The sequence below is a fragment of the Arachis ipaensis genome, chromosome B8 (assembly GCF_059453495.1).
Source record: "Arachis ipaensis isolate K30076 ecotype BB chromosome B8, ASM5945349v1, whole genome shotgun sequence".
In the NCBI taxonomy this organism is placed as follows: domain Eukaryota; kingdom Viridiplantae; phylum Streptophyta; class Magnoliopsida; order Fabales; family Fabaceae; genus Arachis; species Arachis ipaensis.
In genome coordinates this window covers 3,722,421-3,741,623 of record NC_142443.1, presented here as the reverse complement: position 1 = coordinate 3,741,623, position 19,203 = coordinate 3,722,421, and the positions used below count along the sequence as shown (strand labels likewise).

The following is a 19,203-nucleotide window of genomic DNA, read 5'->3' as shown; positions in this document are numbered from 1 at the left end:
GATATTTTCATTGTTATAGCTTTTGCCTATTTCTAGTAGTGATTGCTATAATGTCTTATAAATGGTGTCTAATTTTTAAAAAATAGGTAACTAGTTAATATTTAATAAATTTTAAATATTTGATTTTTTATTTAAAAAATGATTTAGACAATTTAAACACTAAAGTAAAAAGCATTATAAAATTTATTATTTTAATATAAAAAATAAATATACCGTAAAATTTATTGTTTTAAGCCAATATAAAAAAAGACAGCACAATATATAAATAAAATAAAAGAAGACACAGCATTGAGAATGTAGAATTATTCGGCCCCATTTGCAAATAATAATCTGAAACAAGAAATTAAAGATGCAATTAGGGGAACGTCAAACTCAAGAATTGCATATCTCTTAATGAAAATAAAATTAAAATTAAATTGTAGGCCTAATCCCTACAACATTGACGACAATATGTGGCTGTGGTCATTATTCATGCATCAATCAAACATGGTTGTCACGTGCACACTTTCCGTGCTTGTCTTTGTGGCCATGCTTTATTTTTCTCTTTCTGTTATCTATCTCCAATCTCCATTTGCTTTTAGGTGTGGATGCAATAGTAGTGGGGGTTAATTTTCCAACCTCAAATAGTTCAATTCTTTGGTAGATAAGTAGATATATATATATATATATATATATATATATATTAATGCGAAATATATAATATCTGTTCCCAAAAACCATAGTATATAGTAGATACTAATACTAGTACTACTATATATGTGTATATTGCACACTCAATCTAAGGTTATTGTCTCTTTCTACTTCTGTCTTTGCGCCATATATATATATATGAATAATTCTAGTAATCCAGACACAAAAGTCATTACCCTCATAACCACCGGTCGGTAGAGCATGCAACAAGATCAACGTGCCCATTGAAGAAGATTATAACAACACCTCTCTCTATGTATGTATTCTCTGAGCTTTTCATACTTAACCAAAGTGCCAACCCTACTCCAGACTGTCATTGACAAGAAATGATTTGAAGGTGAAAAAAAAAAGGATATTATAGAAGATGGGAGAAAGGAGGCTTATTAGGCTACTTTAGGGATATATATCATTGAAAAAGTTTATGAAATGAAGATCTTATTAGTGTCCTAATCATTCCAAGACATGAGAGTGAGGAATGGTTTTGGGGACAATTGAAGGATCCATGTAATGAGATGAGAAGCCAACCTTCTTTTTTGATAATGATAATTGTAATTATTCTTCCCCTTCTTCCTCTTTATTTCTTCTCTTGTCGTTAAAATTAAACCTCACTTCTATAATAGTATAATACCAACTTTTATAACATTTCATCATGTGTCTTTGCTTCTTATGAATACTAGTGACGCAGAACTATCTAATTGATCAGCACAATAATTCTTCCTGATCCATCAGAACATCACAACTCAGAGTATTCAGGTATTGTTTTTTCTTGTATTGTCGTCTTGCATTGCTTTAAACTACTGTGATCACATTTTCAATTACATATATGAAGTTCAATCCTGTCATTTAAAACTTAACTATATAGGAGATTTTAAGAATTTGGAGGTTACTTACTTGCAATTATCTGACCATTCTTGTCCATGCTTGGCTTTGTGTGTCAGGAACATTCTTGATCACATATTAATTTCTTGTTGCTATTTCATTTGGATTAATTTCTTGACAGCTTGCAGATATGTGTTGCTTTTTGCCATAATTAACACACAGTTAAATATTAAAGCCATGTCTCCCTAAGGTCCCCAACTAGAACTCTTGTCCACCCCCATCCAATAATTTGAACTCATCTCAAAATCTGATGACAAAACTATCCCTGAAAAATGTGAGGCAGTCAGAGAAGCTCCTTTGCATTGATCCAACCACATAGGCATAGGACTTGAACACAAATATTGAAATGACGAAACAAACCCTAGACAGATCAGTGTGGCATTCGCTGTACAAGTCCCAATCTTCATTTGTTTCACGTAACACCATCACTCTCGAAAGTCCCCATTACAATTACTAACTAAAATCTAATATACCCCACTAGCTGTGCCCCCCCCCCCCTCCCCCTTCTTCTCTCTCTCTCTCTCTCTTTCTCTTCTCCCCTAATATCAGTATTCAATTCACATATATGATGATACGTATATAGTCGGGTAAACTTATGTTAATATTTATTCATTGAACTTGTTTAAAAAAGCTTAGCATAAAGTTGTGACTTACTATTACTAATAAAGCTTGTACTGTAAATACTCTACAAAGTGCAATTGAGAGAGAGAGAGAGAGAGAGAAGGAGGTGGCGATGGAGCAGTCAGCAGGGAAATCACCGAAGAAATCACCACTCAAACCGTTTCCCAGAGATCCACGTGGCTCCCTCGAAGTCTTTAACCCTGCCTCCTCCTACTCCACCGCATCCGCAGCGGGCAATCCTACCGGCTCGCCGGCGGCGGCGCGTCCTCAGCCTATATGGAAAACCTGGGCGGCAGAGCAGCAGCTGCCACGCAGTAACTCCTTGGAGGAGCTGACCACCACTGCCGCCACGTCCACAACAACCACTGCCACCTCCTGGATGGCACTTAAGGAACCCATTCCGCTGGCGAGTTCGGAGTCTGGTGCGGCGGCGCAGAGAGCTGCAGAGTGGGGATTAGTACTGAAAACGGACACGGAGACCGGGAAGCCTCAGGGAGTGGCGGTTCGAAACTCCGACGGCGGCGGTTCCTCCCGGAGGAACTCGAAAAACTCAGCTCGCACCTCCGGCGACTCCTCGGAGGAAGCGGAATCGCGCGGGATCCCGAGAGTATCGGAGGACCTGAAGAACGCCCTTTCGGCGTTTCAACAAACTTTCGTGGTTTCTGATGCTACCAAAGCCGATTACCCGATCCTTTACGCCAGTGCCGGGTTCTTCAAGATGACTGGTTACACCTCCAAGGAGGTGATAGGTAGAAACTGGTATGTATCTAGTAACAACCATAACTGTAAAATGATAACAGAATTAGTAGAAAACGGTTATAACGATTTTTATGTTAAATGGCGGGGTGGGGTCCAGTCGGTTTTTACAGGGTGCGGAAACGGATCCGGATGACGTGGCAAGCATAAGGGAAGCATTGGAAGCTGGGAAGAGTTACTGTGGAAGGTTGCTGAATTACAAGAAGGATGGGACGCCCTTCTGGAACCTTCTTACTATTTCACCCATCAAGGACGAGGATGGCAAAGTCATCAAATTCATAGGGTAAAGATAGTTTCCTTTTTTACCACTTTTTGAGTTTTGTCTTTGAAGTTAGTTTTTTATTCATTTTATTGTTGACTTCTTTGTCATTGTTTTAATTAGAGGGCTGGTTGGGGACCAAATTGTGGCTGCATGGATTTTGATAATAATTTGATAATGACCATACTATGTATCATTTTCTTCCCATTTAGAAACTGCCAAGTGCTACGAGGGCTATGTTTACTTGTTTAGCTGTTTTTGTTAAATTATAGATTCCTTTTGACATTTATAACATTTATTGATTCCTTTTGTAATTAAATGTGGAATGTTTGAAAATTTTGATAAATAAAAATAAGAACTGACTTCGCATATATAGGGCCTGACTAAACATTTAAGTAAAAATCCAAGGGGGGAATCATTATTAATTATAAAACAAAGCAGTGGTTTAAACTTAAAAACCCATTAACAAATAACATCATTGAGGATCTATGTTTTTAAGATGAATGTGATTTGTGAGTTATTTTCATGTGTTGGGCCAAATGGACCACGTTTTTTATTTGTGAGACTTGTTAATTGTTATCGTACACAAGTGCCTAAAGATTCGAACCTTAACATTGATTGCCTGTGGGGCTTGACGGAATACAAGGGAGCCAGTAGCAGCCAGCCACGGGTCCTTAATCCTTATACATTATAGCTTTAAAATATTCTTAAAAATTTTCTTAATGATAATAGTTCTTGAAAAAGTATAAGTAAACAACAATATTGAACAACAATGTGAATAATAAGATTAAAAGAGTAAATTAATTCTAAATTTAATTAGTGGCATTAAATTAGGATGTAGTGTCTTTTAGTTGAAATTGACCAATTTCAAAATTTATTGTTCATATTGTTCAAATATATTATTGGTTACCTAGCATTATTATTTAGGAAGTAAAATAATTTATTAGGAATATAGATTATTTATTTATTTATTTCCCATTTGTGTTAGAATGCAAGTGGAGGTTAGCAAGCACACGGAGGGGGCCAAGGAGAAGGCGTTACGTCCCAATGGCTTGCCTGAATCATTGATTCGATATGATGGTACTGAGAACAGCTCTCTGCATTTCAGATTCAGATCAATATATCACTTATCCACTTTATATTCTTTGATCAGAATGAATAATCAACAATAAGTCTCTCATTGCTTGAAACTTAGTCAAATATGTATGTGATCACAATAAAGTTGGTTAAATAATAAAAGAGGGAATATAAGGAGCCAATCGAGTATCTATACAATGTGTATAATGGGGGTATAGGGATGTTCGATTCAATAGGATATCAGATGTCTATTATCTTTAGTACCCGAATGGTTATTTTGGATAGTATGTATGTATTGTGTTTGAGAAATTAGTAATATTTTATTCTAGATGTTCATTTTTTAACTCATAAGCTAAATAAATAGTCCATTATACACATTGTACAAATACTCTATTAGTTCCCTAGCTGGACTCATAACAAAAAAAGTTAACACTGCTCACTGGAGGGCGAAGAAGGTAATATCAATATATCACTCAGCATGCGAAATATATACAGAATTTGATGAGATCATCTTGTTTAGTTAATGCTTGTGCATGAAATATATAATGCAGCGGTAATGTTAGAAAAAAAAAATCGAAACTTACCTTATTTAACATTTATTAATTGTTAAATTTTAGTTGTTTTTTGTTAACTCCTTTTTGTTATTAAACATTTGATGCAGCACGGCAAAAAGAGAATGCTACAACTTCAGTAACGGAGTTGGTGAGTGCCATAAAGCGTCCTCGAGCACTCAGTGAATCAACAAACCGCCGTCCCTTCATCAGAAATTCATCCGGAGTCGCTGACCGTCATCAACAAGAAGAGGCAGAGCACAAAACAGAGAAAACATCAAGGAGAAAATCTGAGAGCGTAGCTTCATCTGCTAGACGCAAATCACAAGGAGAAGGAGGACATGGATTAACTTCATTGCAGCAAATCAGTGAGGTCCCTGAAAAGAAGCAGAAAAACTCCCGTCGCCGTTCTTTCATGGGGTAGTTTATCTGTATTATGCTTATTTCATAGTTAGTTATCTTATCGTAATGCTGTTATGCATGCTTCTATACTATTTCATCAGGTTCATGAAGAAAAATCAGGCAAATGAAGAAAGCATAGATAACGAAGGTGTTGAGGAAGTGAGCTCAGAGAGTGAGGATGATGATGACAGGCCTGATAGTTTTGAATTTGAGGGCAAAGAGATCCAAAGGGAGAAGAGGAAAGGTCTTGATCTTGCCACCACACTTGAACGTATTGAGAAAAACTTTGTCATCACTGATCCTAGGCTCCCTGACAATCCCATTGTAATATTCAATTTATGTACTAATTACTGTTGTTAATTACACTACTGATGAGAATATTAACCTCCTGTTCAATTCATATAAACATGTAAGAACAAGATAAGCTTTGTAATTTTGTATTATTTTTTTTTTGTTACAGATATTTGCTTCTGACAGCTTCTTAGAGCTTACTGAATATAGTCGTGAAGAAATCTTGGGCAAAAATTGCAGGTATGTTCTAATTTTTTATTTCGCCTTCTTCGTTATTAATTAATATTTAATGATATGCTCCAAGTTAAATGTCCATACAGGCAAATGAATATTATATTGACACTTTGTTGTTTCACACATCATATATATGCCATACTTCCACAAAACTCTGCATTTTATCTTAGAATATTATAAAATTTCATTGGAGAGGTTGATTTAACGGAAATTATCTATGTCAAATTTATCTTTAACTTGGATACTCCTTGGTCATTCAGATTTCTTCAAGGACCTGAAACAGATCCAGCAACTGTGAAAAAAATTAGACAAGCCATTGACAACCAAACTGAAGTTACTGTACAACTCATTAATTATACAAAGACAGGTAAGCTAGCCTAATGTTTCTGCACAGAAAACTACTAAAATGATAGGAAATGTTAGCAGTTTTTTCCCTTGGCACTATTTAGTTCATTAAAAGGAAACAATAGTGCTGCAGTTATTATTCCTATTATTGCTATTGAAGCTTTTTCTGCTTAACTCATCAGGTAAAAAGTTCTGGAACTTGTTCCATCTGCAACCTATGCGTGACCAGAAGGTATAACTTATCATAATTGAGTGAAGAAGTTAGCTCTTCTAATATCTTGCCGCAGAAATTTTGTTTTGGATGGATAAACACTTTTTTTTACTCGTTTGAACAGGGAGAAGTACAGTATTTTATTGGTGTTCAACTCGACGGTAGCCAACATGTGGAGCCTCTTCACAACTGCATCGCAGAAAATACTGCAAAAGAAGGAGAACAACTGGTTTGGACTCCATTCAAGTGCTTCATTAATTTACCATATACTGAGTCTCAAATCATTAAACTCTGTTAACATCATTACATATTCAACTTGTGCCAAATATTGAAGTCTTCAAAGCCTAAGAATTGTGACTTCCATTAAAATTTATAATATTGATATCTATTCATTTTCGTTATAAGTATTTCCTGAATGCTGAGTATAACAAGTTCTTTTGACATCCACTTTCAGGTCAAACAAACTGCAGAAAATGTTGATGAGGCAGTAAGAGAACTTCCGGATGCTAATATGGTAATATCTACTGGCTACCCAGTTCCAATGTATTTTAAAGAGCTTTTGGCTTCAATCTGTGACATGGTCTTATTGACAATCTCCAGAAACCGGACGATTTATGGATGAATCATTCAAAAGTGGTTCAGCCAAAACCTCATAGGAAGGAAGATGCTGCTTGGAGAGCTATCAAGAAGGTATTACTTTTTTATTATATTCATTGCTTCGTTTGAAAGTTGTTGGATATACCATTTTCCTGTTGTTTATGTAACCTTGGGTTTGCAGATCCTGGACAGTGGAGAACAGATAGGCTTAAAGCACTTTAGGCCAGTTAAACCTTTGGGATCAGGAGATACTGGCAGGTTTTAATTAGTTCTTCCCTATTTCTCTTTCACATTTCCAACATAGATGAGAAACTTATAGGTGAATTTTCCTCTACCAATAGCGAACAATTCAAGAGAGCTCGATATTTTAAAAACTAATTAGAACTTCTATATATTCTTTTAAAACTCTAGACTTTTATTTATTTTTTCATATCAAGCTTATGTGGTAGTGACATTATGGTATATTACTACTGGTTTGCAGTGTGCATCTAGTGGAGCTATGTGGAACTGGTCACCATTTTGCCATGAAGGCTATGGATAAGGGTGTTATGCTCAATCGTAACAAGGTTCTCAATATGATTATGAAGCACACAATTGTTTCTTTCTTTTCTGTTATGTTTTGGGTCTATTCTGTCATATCCCACATATCTGGTTCCAGTTATCAAGATCTTTCAAGTTTCTACACTTTCTGCAGGTGCATAGAGCTTGCACAGAGAGAGAAATCCTTGACATGTTGGACCATCCTTTTCTACCTGCATTATATGCTTCCTTTCAGGTTTCATGCTCACATATCACTTTCAAATTAGAAAAACATACTAGTCCTCATTATTTTTTACTATATAATGAATTTGTCAAAATCATTGGAACTTGATTGATTTGCAGACCAAATCACATGTTTGTTTGATAACTGATTACTGCCCTGGTGGAGAACTGTTCCTGCTTCTTGATCGACAGCCAACAAAAGTTCTTAAGGAAGAGGCTGCCAGGTATAATAATATTATGCTACTACATGCACATGGCTCCTACTTTCCTCTAACTGACATTAAGTTCTCAATATTCATAGATTTTATGCTGCTGAGGTAGTGGTTGCATTGGAGTATCTTCATTGTCAAGGTAGGTTATTAGGCATTGGTATGGCCTAACAATTTTAATTATTAACCCATGAAATACAACTTGGGAAGTATAAGACTGACAAAATGTTTCTCTAAATCCGGTATGAAGTTAACAAGCTGCAATAACTGATCAAAAGATGCTGCTTTGTTATCACAACATTTTGTACTCTGGGAAGAAGTATTGCCTATAAAATTTCCTGATGTATGTCTTAAGTGAATTTGACATCCTTTATGAAAATTTGCAGGAATAATATATCGGGATTTGAAGCCAGAAAATGTGTTAATCCAGAGCAATGGACATGTGGCTCTAACAGATTTTGATTTGTCATGTTTAACATCTTGCAAGCCACAGGTATCTCTGAGATGAAACTTCATATAATGCAGCTTTTAATTATTATAAGCAATACTTATAACTCAACCACTGATAACAATTTTGTTTATGTCTGATTTATACTTGTGCAGCTGCTTCTACCAGCCACGGATGACAAGAAGAAAAAGAAGAAAAAACAACAAAAAGGTCAACAGGTTCCGGTGTTTATGGCTGAACCCATGAGAGCATCAAATTCTTTTGTTGGCACAGAAGAGTACATAGCTCCGGTTTGTTATTTCTTGACATATTCTAATGAGAATAAAATATTTTTCTCTTTTTCTATTCTGGATATTGACAGTTACACTTATGCAGGAAATTATATCTGGTTCAGGCCACACTAGTGCTGTGGATTGGTGGGCTCTTGGTAATTTTTAATTTTCATACCTAAGATTTTAGGCACAAGTTAGCATGCATAATTGGCTTTGTTATTATTGTGTTTAATCCTGTTCCAATGTCACCTTTTGTTTTGGCCTTTATTTATTTTCAATTTATCTATACACATCCCGTTTTATGCTTTGGACATTATTATAGATTAAAAAAAAGTTATCAATAGGCAATTCAAATGCTAAATAAATAAATAAAATCTTGAACTTATATATTGCATGTAAGATAATGTTAACACTTAACACGTTATGTTTAATTGACATTAACTAAGTTGCGTTATTCTTTTCAGGTGTTCTTCTATATGAAATGCTTTATGGGTATACACCATTCAGGGGAAAGACAAGGCAAAAAACATTTGCAAATATTCTACACAAGGATCTTAAATTTCCCAAAAGCAAACCAGTGAGTTTGTTCTTTTAATTACATTTGATGAAATCCTCCAATCCGATCCTTGCTAGTTTATGTCAAATTCAATAAATAATTAATAATGATGTTTTAATATGCTAAAACTACTCTTAATGCAGGTAAGTCTCCAGGGAAAGCAGCTAATTTATTGGTTGTTGCAAAGAGATCCCAAAGATAGATTGGGTTCACAAGAAGGAGCAAATGAAATTAAGCGTCATCCATTCTTTAAGTCTGTTAATTGGGCATTAGTCCGCTGCATGGTAACACATACACTAAACCTAATTAATTAATTACTATTTTGATTAGTAAAATATTTATTATTATTATGGTAATGCTATTATGTTAGAAAGACAAAAAATAATCAGTCTAAACAATATTTTATATAATATTTATTTATTACAAAGTACATTAAATAAAACAAAAAATAATAAATTTTGACTGGTTTTTTTTTTATCAATTATTTCTGTTATTATTATTATTATTATTATTATTATTATTATTATTATTATTATGTTGACAGACACCTCCTGAACTTGATGCTCCTCTCTCGCTGGAAAATGAAGTCAAAGTGGACCCTGAATTGGAGGATATGCAGCTAACTGTTTTCTGAAAAGGTTCCTCACTCTCTCCCTCCCACTTGTTATCCTAATGACTACCCAATTATTAATTAATAATTTTTTTATTATTATATTTTCGCATGCAGGTTAGAGGATGTAGTTAACAGTTAACTAATTATGTCGCTTTCGAGGAACACATGGTGAAACCATTTACCCGTTTTATGAGTAATGTGCATGCAGTGTCTGATGCTTTTCATCGTAATTTAAGAATGGAGATCCCGCAAACATTTTTGAAAGTTACACTCTAGTCTAGAGCAGAAACTCTTGTATGCTTTTGTTGTTATTTATCTTTTTTAGTAATACTCTAAATTGGTCCCTTTGGATAAATTAGTTTTTAGCAAAAATTTAACAAATTGATCTCTACTTAATGATTGATTTGTTAAATATTTTTATTAGAGATTAATTTATTCGATACAAATATCGTTAAGGATCAATTTGGTGTTTTTTTTTTTTTTTTTTTGAGAGGAAGGAGAGAGATTTTGTGTGCTTATATTACAAGACTCTTGTATAATTTTAGAATAATATTTTCATTGGTGTAAATAGGTTATGTATGCATAATAAAAAAAAAATGCTTTTCTATTTTCCAAAAGCATTTGTTTTTAATTTTAACCATCTTTTTTTCAGTTTTTGGTTTGATATTAAACTAGTCTTGTTATGAGTTTAAATTTGATATATTGATAATACAAGAAGTTTTATATAATTATTTAATAAGGTTTATGTATTTAAATAATTTTTTAAATAATATATTTTAAAATTAGTTATTTTTATTAATTCGACCATATACATAATTGATTGTATGTATAAAAATTATATACACGGACACACAAATTAAATTTTATTTTTATATTAAGCAATAGTAAACAGATAAAAATGTCTACACATGTTTGAATCCATATCATAACATCATTTTTGTAGGAGCTAATAGGAAAATGTTATTATTCTAAATATTTGGACTGAAAAATTATAGAGATCAAAATTAGAATTCACAAGATTTATTACAAACAAGTTCAATAAAAGAAAAAGTAATATCACTAAAGATACCTACATGAGACAAGGAGGACCATTGACTTAATATTTAATAACTTTCACGGTACATAAAATACAAAAAAAAAATTAAAATGAAGATGGAAAACTTATTCTTATAATATATTCTTATATTTTGATGGGTAAATAGAATAATATATTTTAAAAAATTAGATTAAAAAAATGTCTTTAGATTTATCATTTTTTGTAAAATTGATTTTCATTTCTCAAGTGTGTGTGTGTGTTTTTTTATTTCGTTAAAGCATGTTCGTCTTACCATCGAAATTAGTTAGGATGGGCTTAACTACTTGCTCAATTTGAAAATAAAAAGGAAGAAGTACAAATCATTAAATAAATAAAAAAACGAATTGATAATAATAAAATATAACAATATATGTAACATTTTATATAACGTTATTTAAGTAAGAATGATACATGTCACCAAAAAAAAAAAAAGTAAGAATGATACATAAGTAAAATATATTATATATTAAGTTAAAAGCAAAGTATAAATTTAATGAGTTGAAATGATTTAGTGCAAATGGGTAGTAGGAATGTACATGGACTATATGGAGTCGAGTTTGCCTAGATTTGGATTCGGAGCTGAATAATAATCTATTTTTGAGATTTTTATTTGGTTTTAGATTTGATAAAATTATACTACTTTCGGATCACATTAAAATTAGAGAAAGTGAGACTCGAACTCGTAATCTCTGAGTATGAGAGACTATATCATTTGAGTTATAAATTTAAATTTGTTCATAAATTCTAATTTCATACTTCTTTGATCTATTTTTTAAATTAAAAATAAAACAATAAACTTATAATTAATATAATATAATATTATAATTAATTTAAAATATATACTTTTTTTTTAGTTCTATTAGAATGTATATAAGTTAGGTGAAAATTGGATTTATCTTGATCTAAATCTAATTTTAAATAATAATCGGATCTATTTTTAAGATTTTTATCTAACTCTAAATACAAAATTAACTTCCAAAAATGTTTAGATTTAGACTGAATATTTGGATCGGCGGATTATGTACACCTCTGATGGATAGACAACAACAAATTATTTCAGTTTTTTGTGAGGAATGTTAGGGACCAGCAACTTTTGGTATTTGTAGTTATTAAATAGTCATCAATAATGATTTTAATGGTGTGAGATTGGTGTGAGATTTCATCCAATAACTCACTTTTTCTTGTTTGTTACATCCTAACCAGAATTTAAAAAAGTTGCTAACTTCTTAAACTTTTTCTTTAGTTTATGTTTTTTCTTGTTGTTGCAATTTTTACTATAATATAATGGAAGTCTCTTTTCCCAAAATAAATACTTGTTAGTTTTATTTCTTATTGGCTAATGTTCTGTTATTAAAGAAATTAAAAATCTAATCAAATGGATATATAGTTTGTGGAAAATAAGATCCGATAAGCTAAACATAAACGATGGGCATTATTGAAAATGGGAAATAAGAAGTGAATCCAAAACACTACTACTATTGACGGTTCAGCATTTTGCAGTCACAGTCATGTTCCCGCTACTACTTAACTAAAACAACAACAACAACAATAATTAAAAAGGAAAAATCAAAAGAAAAAGGAAGCCATCCCACAAACGACGTCGCATCAAAACAGCTCCCCGCGGTAATAGAGCTTAATCTGAACCGTTCATGTCATATCCAACAGTCAATAATTCCAGATCATTTGGAGTTTCACTCGGCTCACTCGACTCGCTCGAGTCACACACACTGACTCACCTTCTATCACTCTCTCTTTCTCTCGTCTTCTCTTTCAATTTTCTCTCTCTAAACACAACACACCGAACCAAACCCTTTTTTTCTCACTTTTTTTTTCGCTCTTTCGCATTGCTTCTCTCTCTCTCTCTCTCTCTCTGCATTGTGGTTCATCTCTTCCATTCCATTCTCTCTGTTTCGGTGCGGTGACCCTTTTGGTCTTTTCAACTCTCCCATCGAATCAGACGGTTCATTACATTCCACGTCACCTTCGTCTTCTTCATTACCACTCACCACACCCGCACCTTCCTTTACGTTCTCACCTCTCTCTTTTCTATCACTATATAACCGCCTAGGGTTTTCTCAGATTCGCCTCTTTCTCCTTTTTCATCGCACTGTGCAACAACAATCGTTCATTCTCTCTTTCTCGCGCCTTCGCTGCTCTCCTACGCGTCGGGTTTCGATCCTCGCTTCTCTCTCGATTGAGGTATTCCTCGCCCTAAATCTACGCGTTTTTTTATTCATGCTGATTTTTTTCTGGCTTTTTCTTTCGAATTCCGTTTTTTTGAATATGTGAGCTCGATGGGTGTTGTGTTTTCATTATGAAGTTTAGATTGTTTTACATTTTGGTTGTAATTTATGGTGTTGATTTTGTTAGGGTTTTAACTATTGATTGAGATTTGCTGGCGGGTTTTCAATTTCTTTTTCTACGGAATTGTGTTGCTGGATACGTATTCTTTTTGGCGGCAGTTTGGTGTTATGTTTCATGGCAATTGAGAAGAATAGCTTTAAGGTGTCTAGGCTTGATTCGGAGTATTCGCCACGGAGCAGGGATACTATGTCTACCGATGAAGATGAGCTTCCACGGCGTAGCTCAGCCCTGGAATCCGACGAGGATGATGAGTTCGATGATGCAGATTCTGGGGCAGGGTCTGATGATTTTGATTTGCTGGAATTAGGCGAAACTGGGGCGGAGTTTTGTCAGATTGGTAATCAAACCTGCATCATTCCGTTGGAACTGTATGATCTTGCTGGACTTGAAGATATACTGTCAGTGGATGTGTGGAATGAGGCCTTGACTGAGGAGGAGAGGTTTGAGCTCGCCAAGTATCTGCCTGACATGGACCAAGAGACTTTTGTTCAAACCCTGACAGAGCTTTTCACTGGTTCTAACCTCCATTTTGGGAGTCCTATTAAGAGGTTGTTTGATATGCTGAAGGGGGGCTTGTGTGAGCCAAGGGTTGCCCTGTACCGGGAGGGCTTAAATTTTTTTCAGAAGCGACAACATTACCATGGGCTGAGGAAGCATCAGAATGACATGGTCAACAATCTTTGTCAGATAAGAGACGCTTGGCTTAATTGTAGGAGTTACAGTATTGAAGAAAAGCTCCGTGTTTTGAACATTATGAAAAGTCAAAAGAGTTTGATGTATGAGAAGGAAGATTTGGAGGTTGATTCTTCAGATGAAGAATCTGGTGAAGGTTTATGGAGTAGGAAGAACAAGGATAGGAAAGTTGCTAAAAAAATTGGCCGTTATCCTTTCCATGGGGTAGGGTCTGAATTTGATTTCCACTCACGAGGACAATTGGGGTTCAGGGAGCAGGAAAAGTCTGAAAAGCAAAGCCCGAAAGGTATACTTAAGTTGGCTGGTTCAAAGGCACCTTCAGCAAGAGACCCAACAGGTAATTTGTGTTCTGTATACCATAGTGCTTTAGATATGATTCCTGGGCTCCATGGTCCAGTTATTGTTCTTTCTCAACATAATGAGTCTGTGGGATATGATTCAGGGTCAATATTCAGGATGAGGGATCAGCTTAGGAATGGCGACAATGATGAGGAAATGTCATATGGGCTTATTGCCCGAGATCGTAATGTATCACGTAGCAACATGATGGACAATTCTGGTGTTCCAAGAGCAGGAAAGAAGCATGACCTACGAAGAGGTGATGAAAGGGATGCTGATAATTTGTTGGGTATATCTCCGTCCTTGAAGGCTGATCTACATGGATATGCTAGAAATTCAAACCAATCTTCAGATATGAAGTTCACAGCAAAGTCGTCTTCCAAGCGGGGTTCCTTTGATATTTCTAGGAAGGCTAAATATCCTGAAAATGTTCAACAATTTGTAAATAGTGATCAGATGAGGTCTAGAACGAGGGGTTCACAGTTACCAGTAAAAGGTAATCCGCTTGACCCATCAGATTATGACGAATTTTTCTACAATAACAATACGCCTGGAGACAATTTTGGTATGGATTCATCGTTTAAATATGATGACTGGAATCTGAGGGCAAAGAAGTGGAAGACAGGAAGAGAGTCTCCTGACCTTACTTACACAGCCTATAGATCTTCCACACCGCAGGTGAGTGAAAGACTTCAATCCTCTGGTTTCAGAGCAAAATCATTGCAAGAGAAGTTCAGGGTAAATTTTATACAGAATGGAGGAAAAAGTACAGAGGCTCGGAGGGGTGACCATATGTTTCTAAGAGGTGAAGAAACTGAGTCGGACTCATCAGAACAGTTGAATGATGACCAGGATGACAATCCTCTATTGCATAGAAAATTTGCTTATCCAATGGGCGCTGCTGATGGTTCTCACATGAAATCATTGAAGTCTCACCTAGATCCTAAAAAGGCAAAATTTGTTGGGACAGATATGAATGCACATGCAACTATTCAATCCAAAAAGAAAGGTGGATTTGCAGGGCATATTGAAAATTACCTTACAAAAGCAAAGCAGAAGGGCAAAGCACAAAATGGAGGTCCATTGCATAACCCACCTGGAAGAATTATGGAAGAGAGCTATCCCACACGATCAGATATGCTTAATGATGGTGATGATGATTGGAGACAGGCATACAAGATAGGCAGGAATGGTCGAATGCGAGGGGAGCCTGCTGAAAGGCTAGACATGCTGTTATCAAATGCATATACTGCTGAGCGAAAGAAGAAGGGGAGAACCATCTCCACCATTGATCATTCCATTTCGAGGTCTAAATATTTGCATGATTCTGTTGGTGATGATGATGTCTCGCTTGAGAAACAGTTTCTGGTGGATGATAATGGAGTTGGGAAGAGTAGGTTTGGGAGAGATGCACATAAGGGTGATCAAAGTGAAAGAACCGATGCACCATTACTTGGATGCAACTCATCAAAGAAGAAGCGAAAAGTGAAGGCTGACGTCATAGATCTTATTGGAAGAGATGAAGATGCTAATCTTCTGTCTGGCACTCTTCTCCAAACTGGTGATTCCATTCCCTTGAAGAAAAAGTCAAAGAAGAAAAAAGAGGCTGAGGTGGTAACTTTGATACCAGATGTTGAAAATGCTGAGCGTGTTATTGATATGGGGACAGCAGATGTGGAACATGAAACTAAGCCTCAGAAAAAGCCGTTTACTTTGATCACGCCTACTGTTCATACAGGGTTTTCATTTTCTGTTGTACATCTTCTATCAGCAGTCCGGATGGCAATGATTAGTCCACCTGCTGAAGACAGCTTGGACGTGCAGAAACCTGGAGAAGAGCAGAGCAAATCGCAGGAAGGTGTGGTCAATGGTGCTCTTTCTGATGATAAGGCAGTTGCCCGTGCTGAGCCTTCTGATCAACTGAATATGCCATCTCTTACTGTTCTGGAGATTGTAAATCGTGTGAGGTCAAACCCTGGTGATCCTTCTATCCTTGAGACACAAGAGCCACTGCAGGATTTGGTTAGAGGTGTTCTGAAAATATTTTCTTCCAAAACAGCACCCTTAGGAGCAAAGGGTTGGAAGGTATTAGCAGCTTATGAGAAGTCTACTAGAAGTTGGACATGGACTGGCCCAGTTTCTCATAATTCATCTGGCCATGATACCATTGAGGAGGTTACATCTCCTGAGGCTTGGGGTCTTCCTCATAAGATGCTCGTCAAGTTGGTTGATTCTTTTGCCAATTGGTTGAAATGTGGTCAAGAAACTCTTCAACAAATAGGAAGTCTTCCTGAACCACCTTTGGCATTGATGCAGGTCAACCTTGATGAGAAAGAGAGGTTTAGAGACCTTAGGGCCCAAAAGAGTCTTAACACCATTAACCCAAGTTCAGAGGAAGTGAGGGCTTATTTCCGGAAGGAGGAAGTCCTAAGATACTCAATTCCTGATAGAGCATTCTCTTATACTGCAGCTGATGGGAAAAAATCTATTGTGGCACCTTTGAGAAGGTGTGGTGGTAAGCCAACATCCAAAGCCCGAGATCATTTTATGTTGAAACGCGATCGCCCTCCACATGTTACAATTCTCTGTCTTGTCAGAGATGCAGCTTCTAGGTTGCCGGGAAGTATTGGCACTAGAGCAGATGTCTGTACATTAATTCGAGATTCCCAATATATTGTTGAAGATGTTTCTGATGCACAAATTAACCAAGTAGTTAGTGGGGCTTTGGATAGATTGCATTATGAACGTGATCCTTGTGTACAATTTGATGGGGAAAGAAAATTGTGGGTTTATTTACACAGAGAAAGAGAAGAAGAAGATTTTGAGGATGATGGCACATCGTCCACAAAGAAATGGAAGAGGCAGAAAAAAGATGCTGCAGACCAATCTGATCAAGGAGCTGTTACTGTTGCTTACCATGGGGGTGGGGAGCAAAGTGGATATGATTTGGGCAACGATCTCAATGTGGATCCACCAGCATGCATTGACGATGATAAGGGAGTGGAACTCATACCTAATGTGGATACACAACTGAATGCGGAAGACCATGTTGATGTCAATCATGCTTTAGAGGAAGGCAATACTTGTGAGGGTAACTCAATGGCTTGGGACGATGCCCTTGATTTAAATCCTCCTCGTGAGGTATGCCAAGAAAACTCAACTAATGAAGATTATGACGATGAATCCTTTGTAAGAGATAGGCCTGTTGATATACCAAGTGCAAGCATATTATGAAGAATCCTTCAGGTAGTTACTTGTGTCATTAACTCATTATAGCATTATTCCAGTATTCTGATTGTAATGTTCTTTGAATGTTTGGTTGCATGTCAAACTAGAGTATAGATTATTATCAAATATAAAATAGTCTGTTCATATTATTTTCCCTTAGAAAAAAAAAAAAAGGTTGTAATAGCAATATGAATATTGATGCATGTGTCTCATACAAACACATACATGTATATGCAGGCTTTAGTACATCGGCATTCAAGGGTTCAGACATCCTGTTGTAGCTGCGCTTGTACATAATAATGCAGTGCTGGCGCAGTTCCTTTGTACATTGATTTGATCGGGGAGATTGGAATAGAATGTGATCTTGTTGAAGATCATTGCATTTGGTTAGGGTTAGCTGGATGTCTTTATGGGTTTATATCCCTCAATAATTCCTCTTGGTTCTTTACTCAATATCTAATGATCTAAATTCTCAAGTTAGCTTCTTGTTTGGTCCAATCAGGAGCGACACTTGTTGTATCGCTTCACAAAATTTCTTATTTTATCTGTATATATGGTTCAATTATGTCATGATGTCAAGTACATCAAATAGGTTTTTTACAGCCGAATAAGCGAGACAATATTAATCATCTTCGAATCAAATAGTGAATTGATGAAAGACAGAATAGCTTGCACTCATTGTCCTCCACCATAATGCTCCACTCTTAGTTTAAAATACTGAATAAAAACTGTTTCTTGCTAGAAAAGGATCCAAGAATAAATCTCAATCAACAAGAATCTGTGTATCTTTGTGAAGAAAGATGTAGGGTAGGTCGTCGGGTAGAGGATGCTATGCTGCTGCTGCCTATGCATGGTGTTCCTTTTTAGCAATTCATCTTCGTGATTTGGGATCGACTAGACATGTTCTTGCTTTATCGAGTAGAGCGTAAAATCGGCAAACGATTTGGATCGCAGTATTCAAATTAGACTCCAAATGAATGTGGTTAACAATGATTAAATTTCCAAAATAGGTTTTTTGATTTACGATTTTTATCATTTTAGTCTTTTAAATTCAAAATTGTTTTTTAGATTTACGATTTTTTAGATTTACAATTTTTATCATTTTAGCTTTTTAAATTTAAAATTCATTGCACTAATTTTTGAGATCCAGCATTGGTCATTATATTGGTTTCGTTTTGGCACTTAACCCAGGCAAAAATGAGAAGATGAAAAAGAATTTATATGTATAAATTGTAATATTTTTTACATTTTTCAAAATGATTTTGTTTTTGCGTTATTTAAATGTCAATTTAGCATTTCGTTCATTGACTTAACGCCAAAAAAGATTCAGAAATCAATATGATGTTTGGAACATTTGGAGGACTCTTGAAATTTGAAGGGCTAAAATGATAAAAACCGTAAATTTTAATAAATACTGAAAATTTAGTCGGTTAACTGTTGTGATAAGTTCAAAAATGTGGAATGTGAATGACCATTTATGGGCGGTTGTTTTTTCCTATGAAAAAGTGTTGCTCCCAAGTCAAATTAACATTAAATAAAGTTTGAAATATTCCATGCTTTACCTCTATAAATAGTGAGGTATGAGACAATGGACGTACAGTAACAATAAACAAATGCAATTCTCTCTCTCTTTACTTTTAATACTTCTTTCTATCTTTATATATATATAAATCATTATTGAGCTAATTATATTAATGCTAGAGTCTTCTATTTATACATCTTTATTTTATA

At 35.2% G+C, this 19,203-nt stretch overlaps 2 protein-coding genes across 4 annotated transcripts; both read left to right on the top strand.

The window, feature by feature from the left end:
• The first annotated feature begins 684 nt into the window (after positions 1-684).
• Positions 685-10,390, top strand: LOC107612812 (phototropin-1). Of its 2 annotated transcripts, none has more exons than XM_088497230.1 (25): positions 685-1,238; positions 1,368-1,443; positions 2,263-2,949; positions 3,047-3,229; positions 4,194-4,285; positions 4,944-5,253; positions 5,337-5,559; positions 5,696-5,766; positions 6,021-6,127; positions 6,288-6,337; positions 6,441-6,545; positions 6,771-6,830; positions 6,917-7,006; positions 7,095-7,171; positions 7,395-7,479; positions 7,608-7,688; positions 7,796-7,899; positions 7,977-8,026; positions 8,271-8,377; positions 8,488-8,622; positions 8,708-8,759; positions 9,069-9,181; positions 9,304-9,444; positions 9,705-9,798; positions 9,888-10,390. In XM_088497230.1, exons 3-24 carry the CDS (start codon positions 2,303-2,305, stop codon positions 9,792-9,794), a joined length of 2,973 nt encoding a protein of 990 aa, XP_088353356.1. In that variant the 5' UTR covers positions 685-1,238; positions 1,368-1,443; positions 2,263-2,302; the 3' UTR covers positions 9,795-9,798; positions 9,888-10,390. The 2 variants fall into 2 exon arrangements, with proteins under 2 accessions (XP_088353356.1, XP_088353355.1); XM_088497229.1 differs by having other exon boundaries at positions 757-1,238; positions 1,691-2,949.
• Positions 10,391-12,620: 2,230 nt separating this feature from the next.
• Positions 12,621-18,130, top strand: LOC107612901 (uncharacterized). Of its 2 annotated transcripts, XM_016314678.3 has the most exons (4): positions 12,621-13,047; positions 13,219-14,242; positions 14,348-17,490; positions 17,710-18,130. In XM_016314678.3, exons 2-3 carry the CDS (start codon positions 13,327-13,329, stop codon positions 17,476-17,478), a joined length of 4,047 nt encoding a protein of 1,348 aa, XP_016170164.1. In that variant the 5' UTR covers positions 12,621-13,047; positions 13,219-13,326; the 3' UTR covers positions 17,479-17,490; positions 17,710-18,130. The 2 variants fall into 2 exon arrangements, with proteins under 2 accessions (XP_016170164.1, XP_088353354.1); XM_088497228.1 differs by having other exon boundaries at positions 12,635-13,047; positions 13,219-17,490.
• The last annotated feature ends 1,073 nt before the right edge of the window (positions 18,131-19,203 follow it).

What these genes read in the sequence shown, in the direction of transcription:
- LOC107612812 (XM_088497230.1), top strand. Translation starts at nt 2,303, where the DNA reads ATGGAGCAGTCAGCAGGGAAATCACCGAAGAAATCACCACTCAAACCG. An exon ending in AACTTCCGGATGCTAATATG is followed by an intron (nt 6,831 to 6,916) that starts GTAATATCTACT and finishes GACAATCTCCAG; the next exon opens with AAACCGGACGATTTATGGAT. An exon ending in AATTTCCCAAAAGCAAACCA is followed by an intron (nt 9,182 to 9,303) that starts GTGAGTTTGTTC and finishes CTCTTAATGCAG; the next exon opens with GTAAGTCTCCAGGGAAAGCA.
- LOC107612901 (XM_088497228.1), top strand. Translation starts at nt 13,327, where the DNA reads ATGGCAATTGAGAAGAATAGCTTTAAGGTGTCTAGGCTTGATTCGGAG.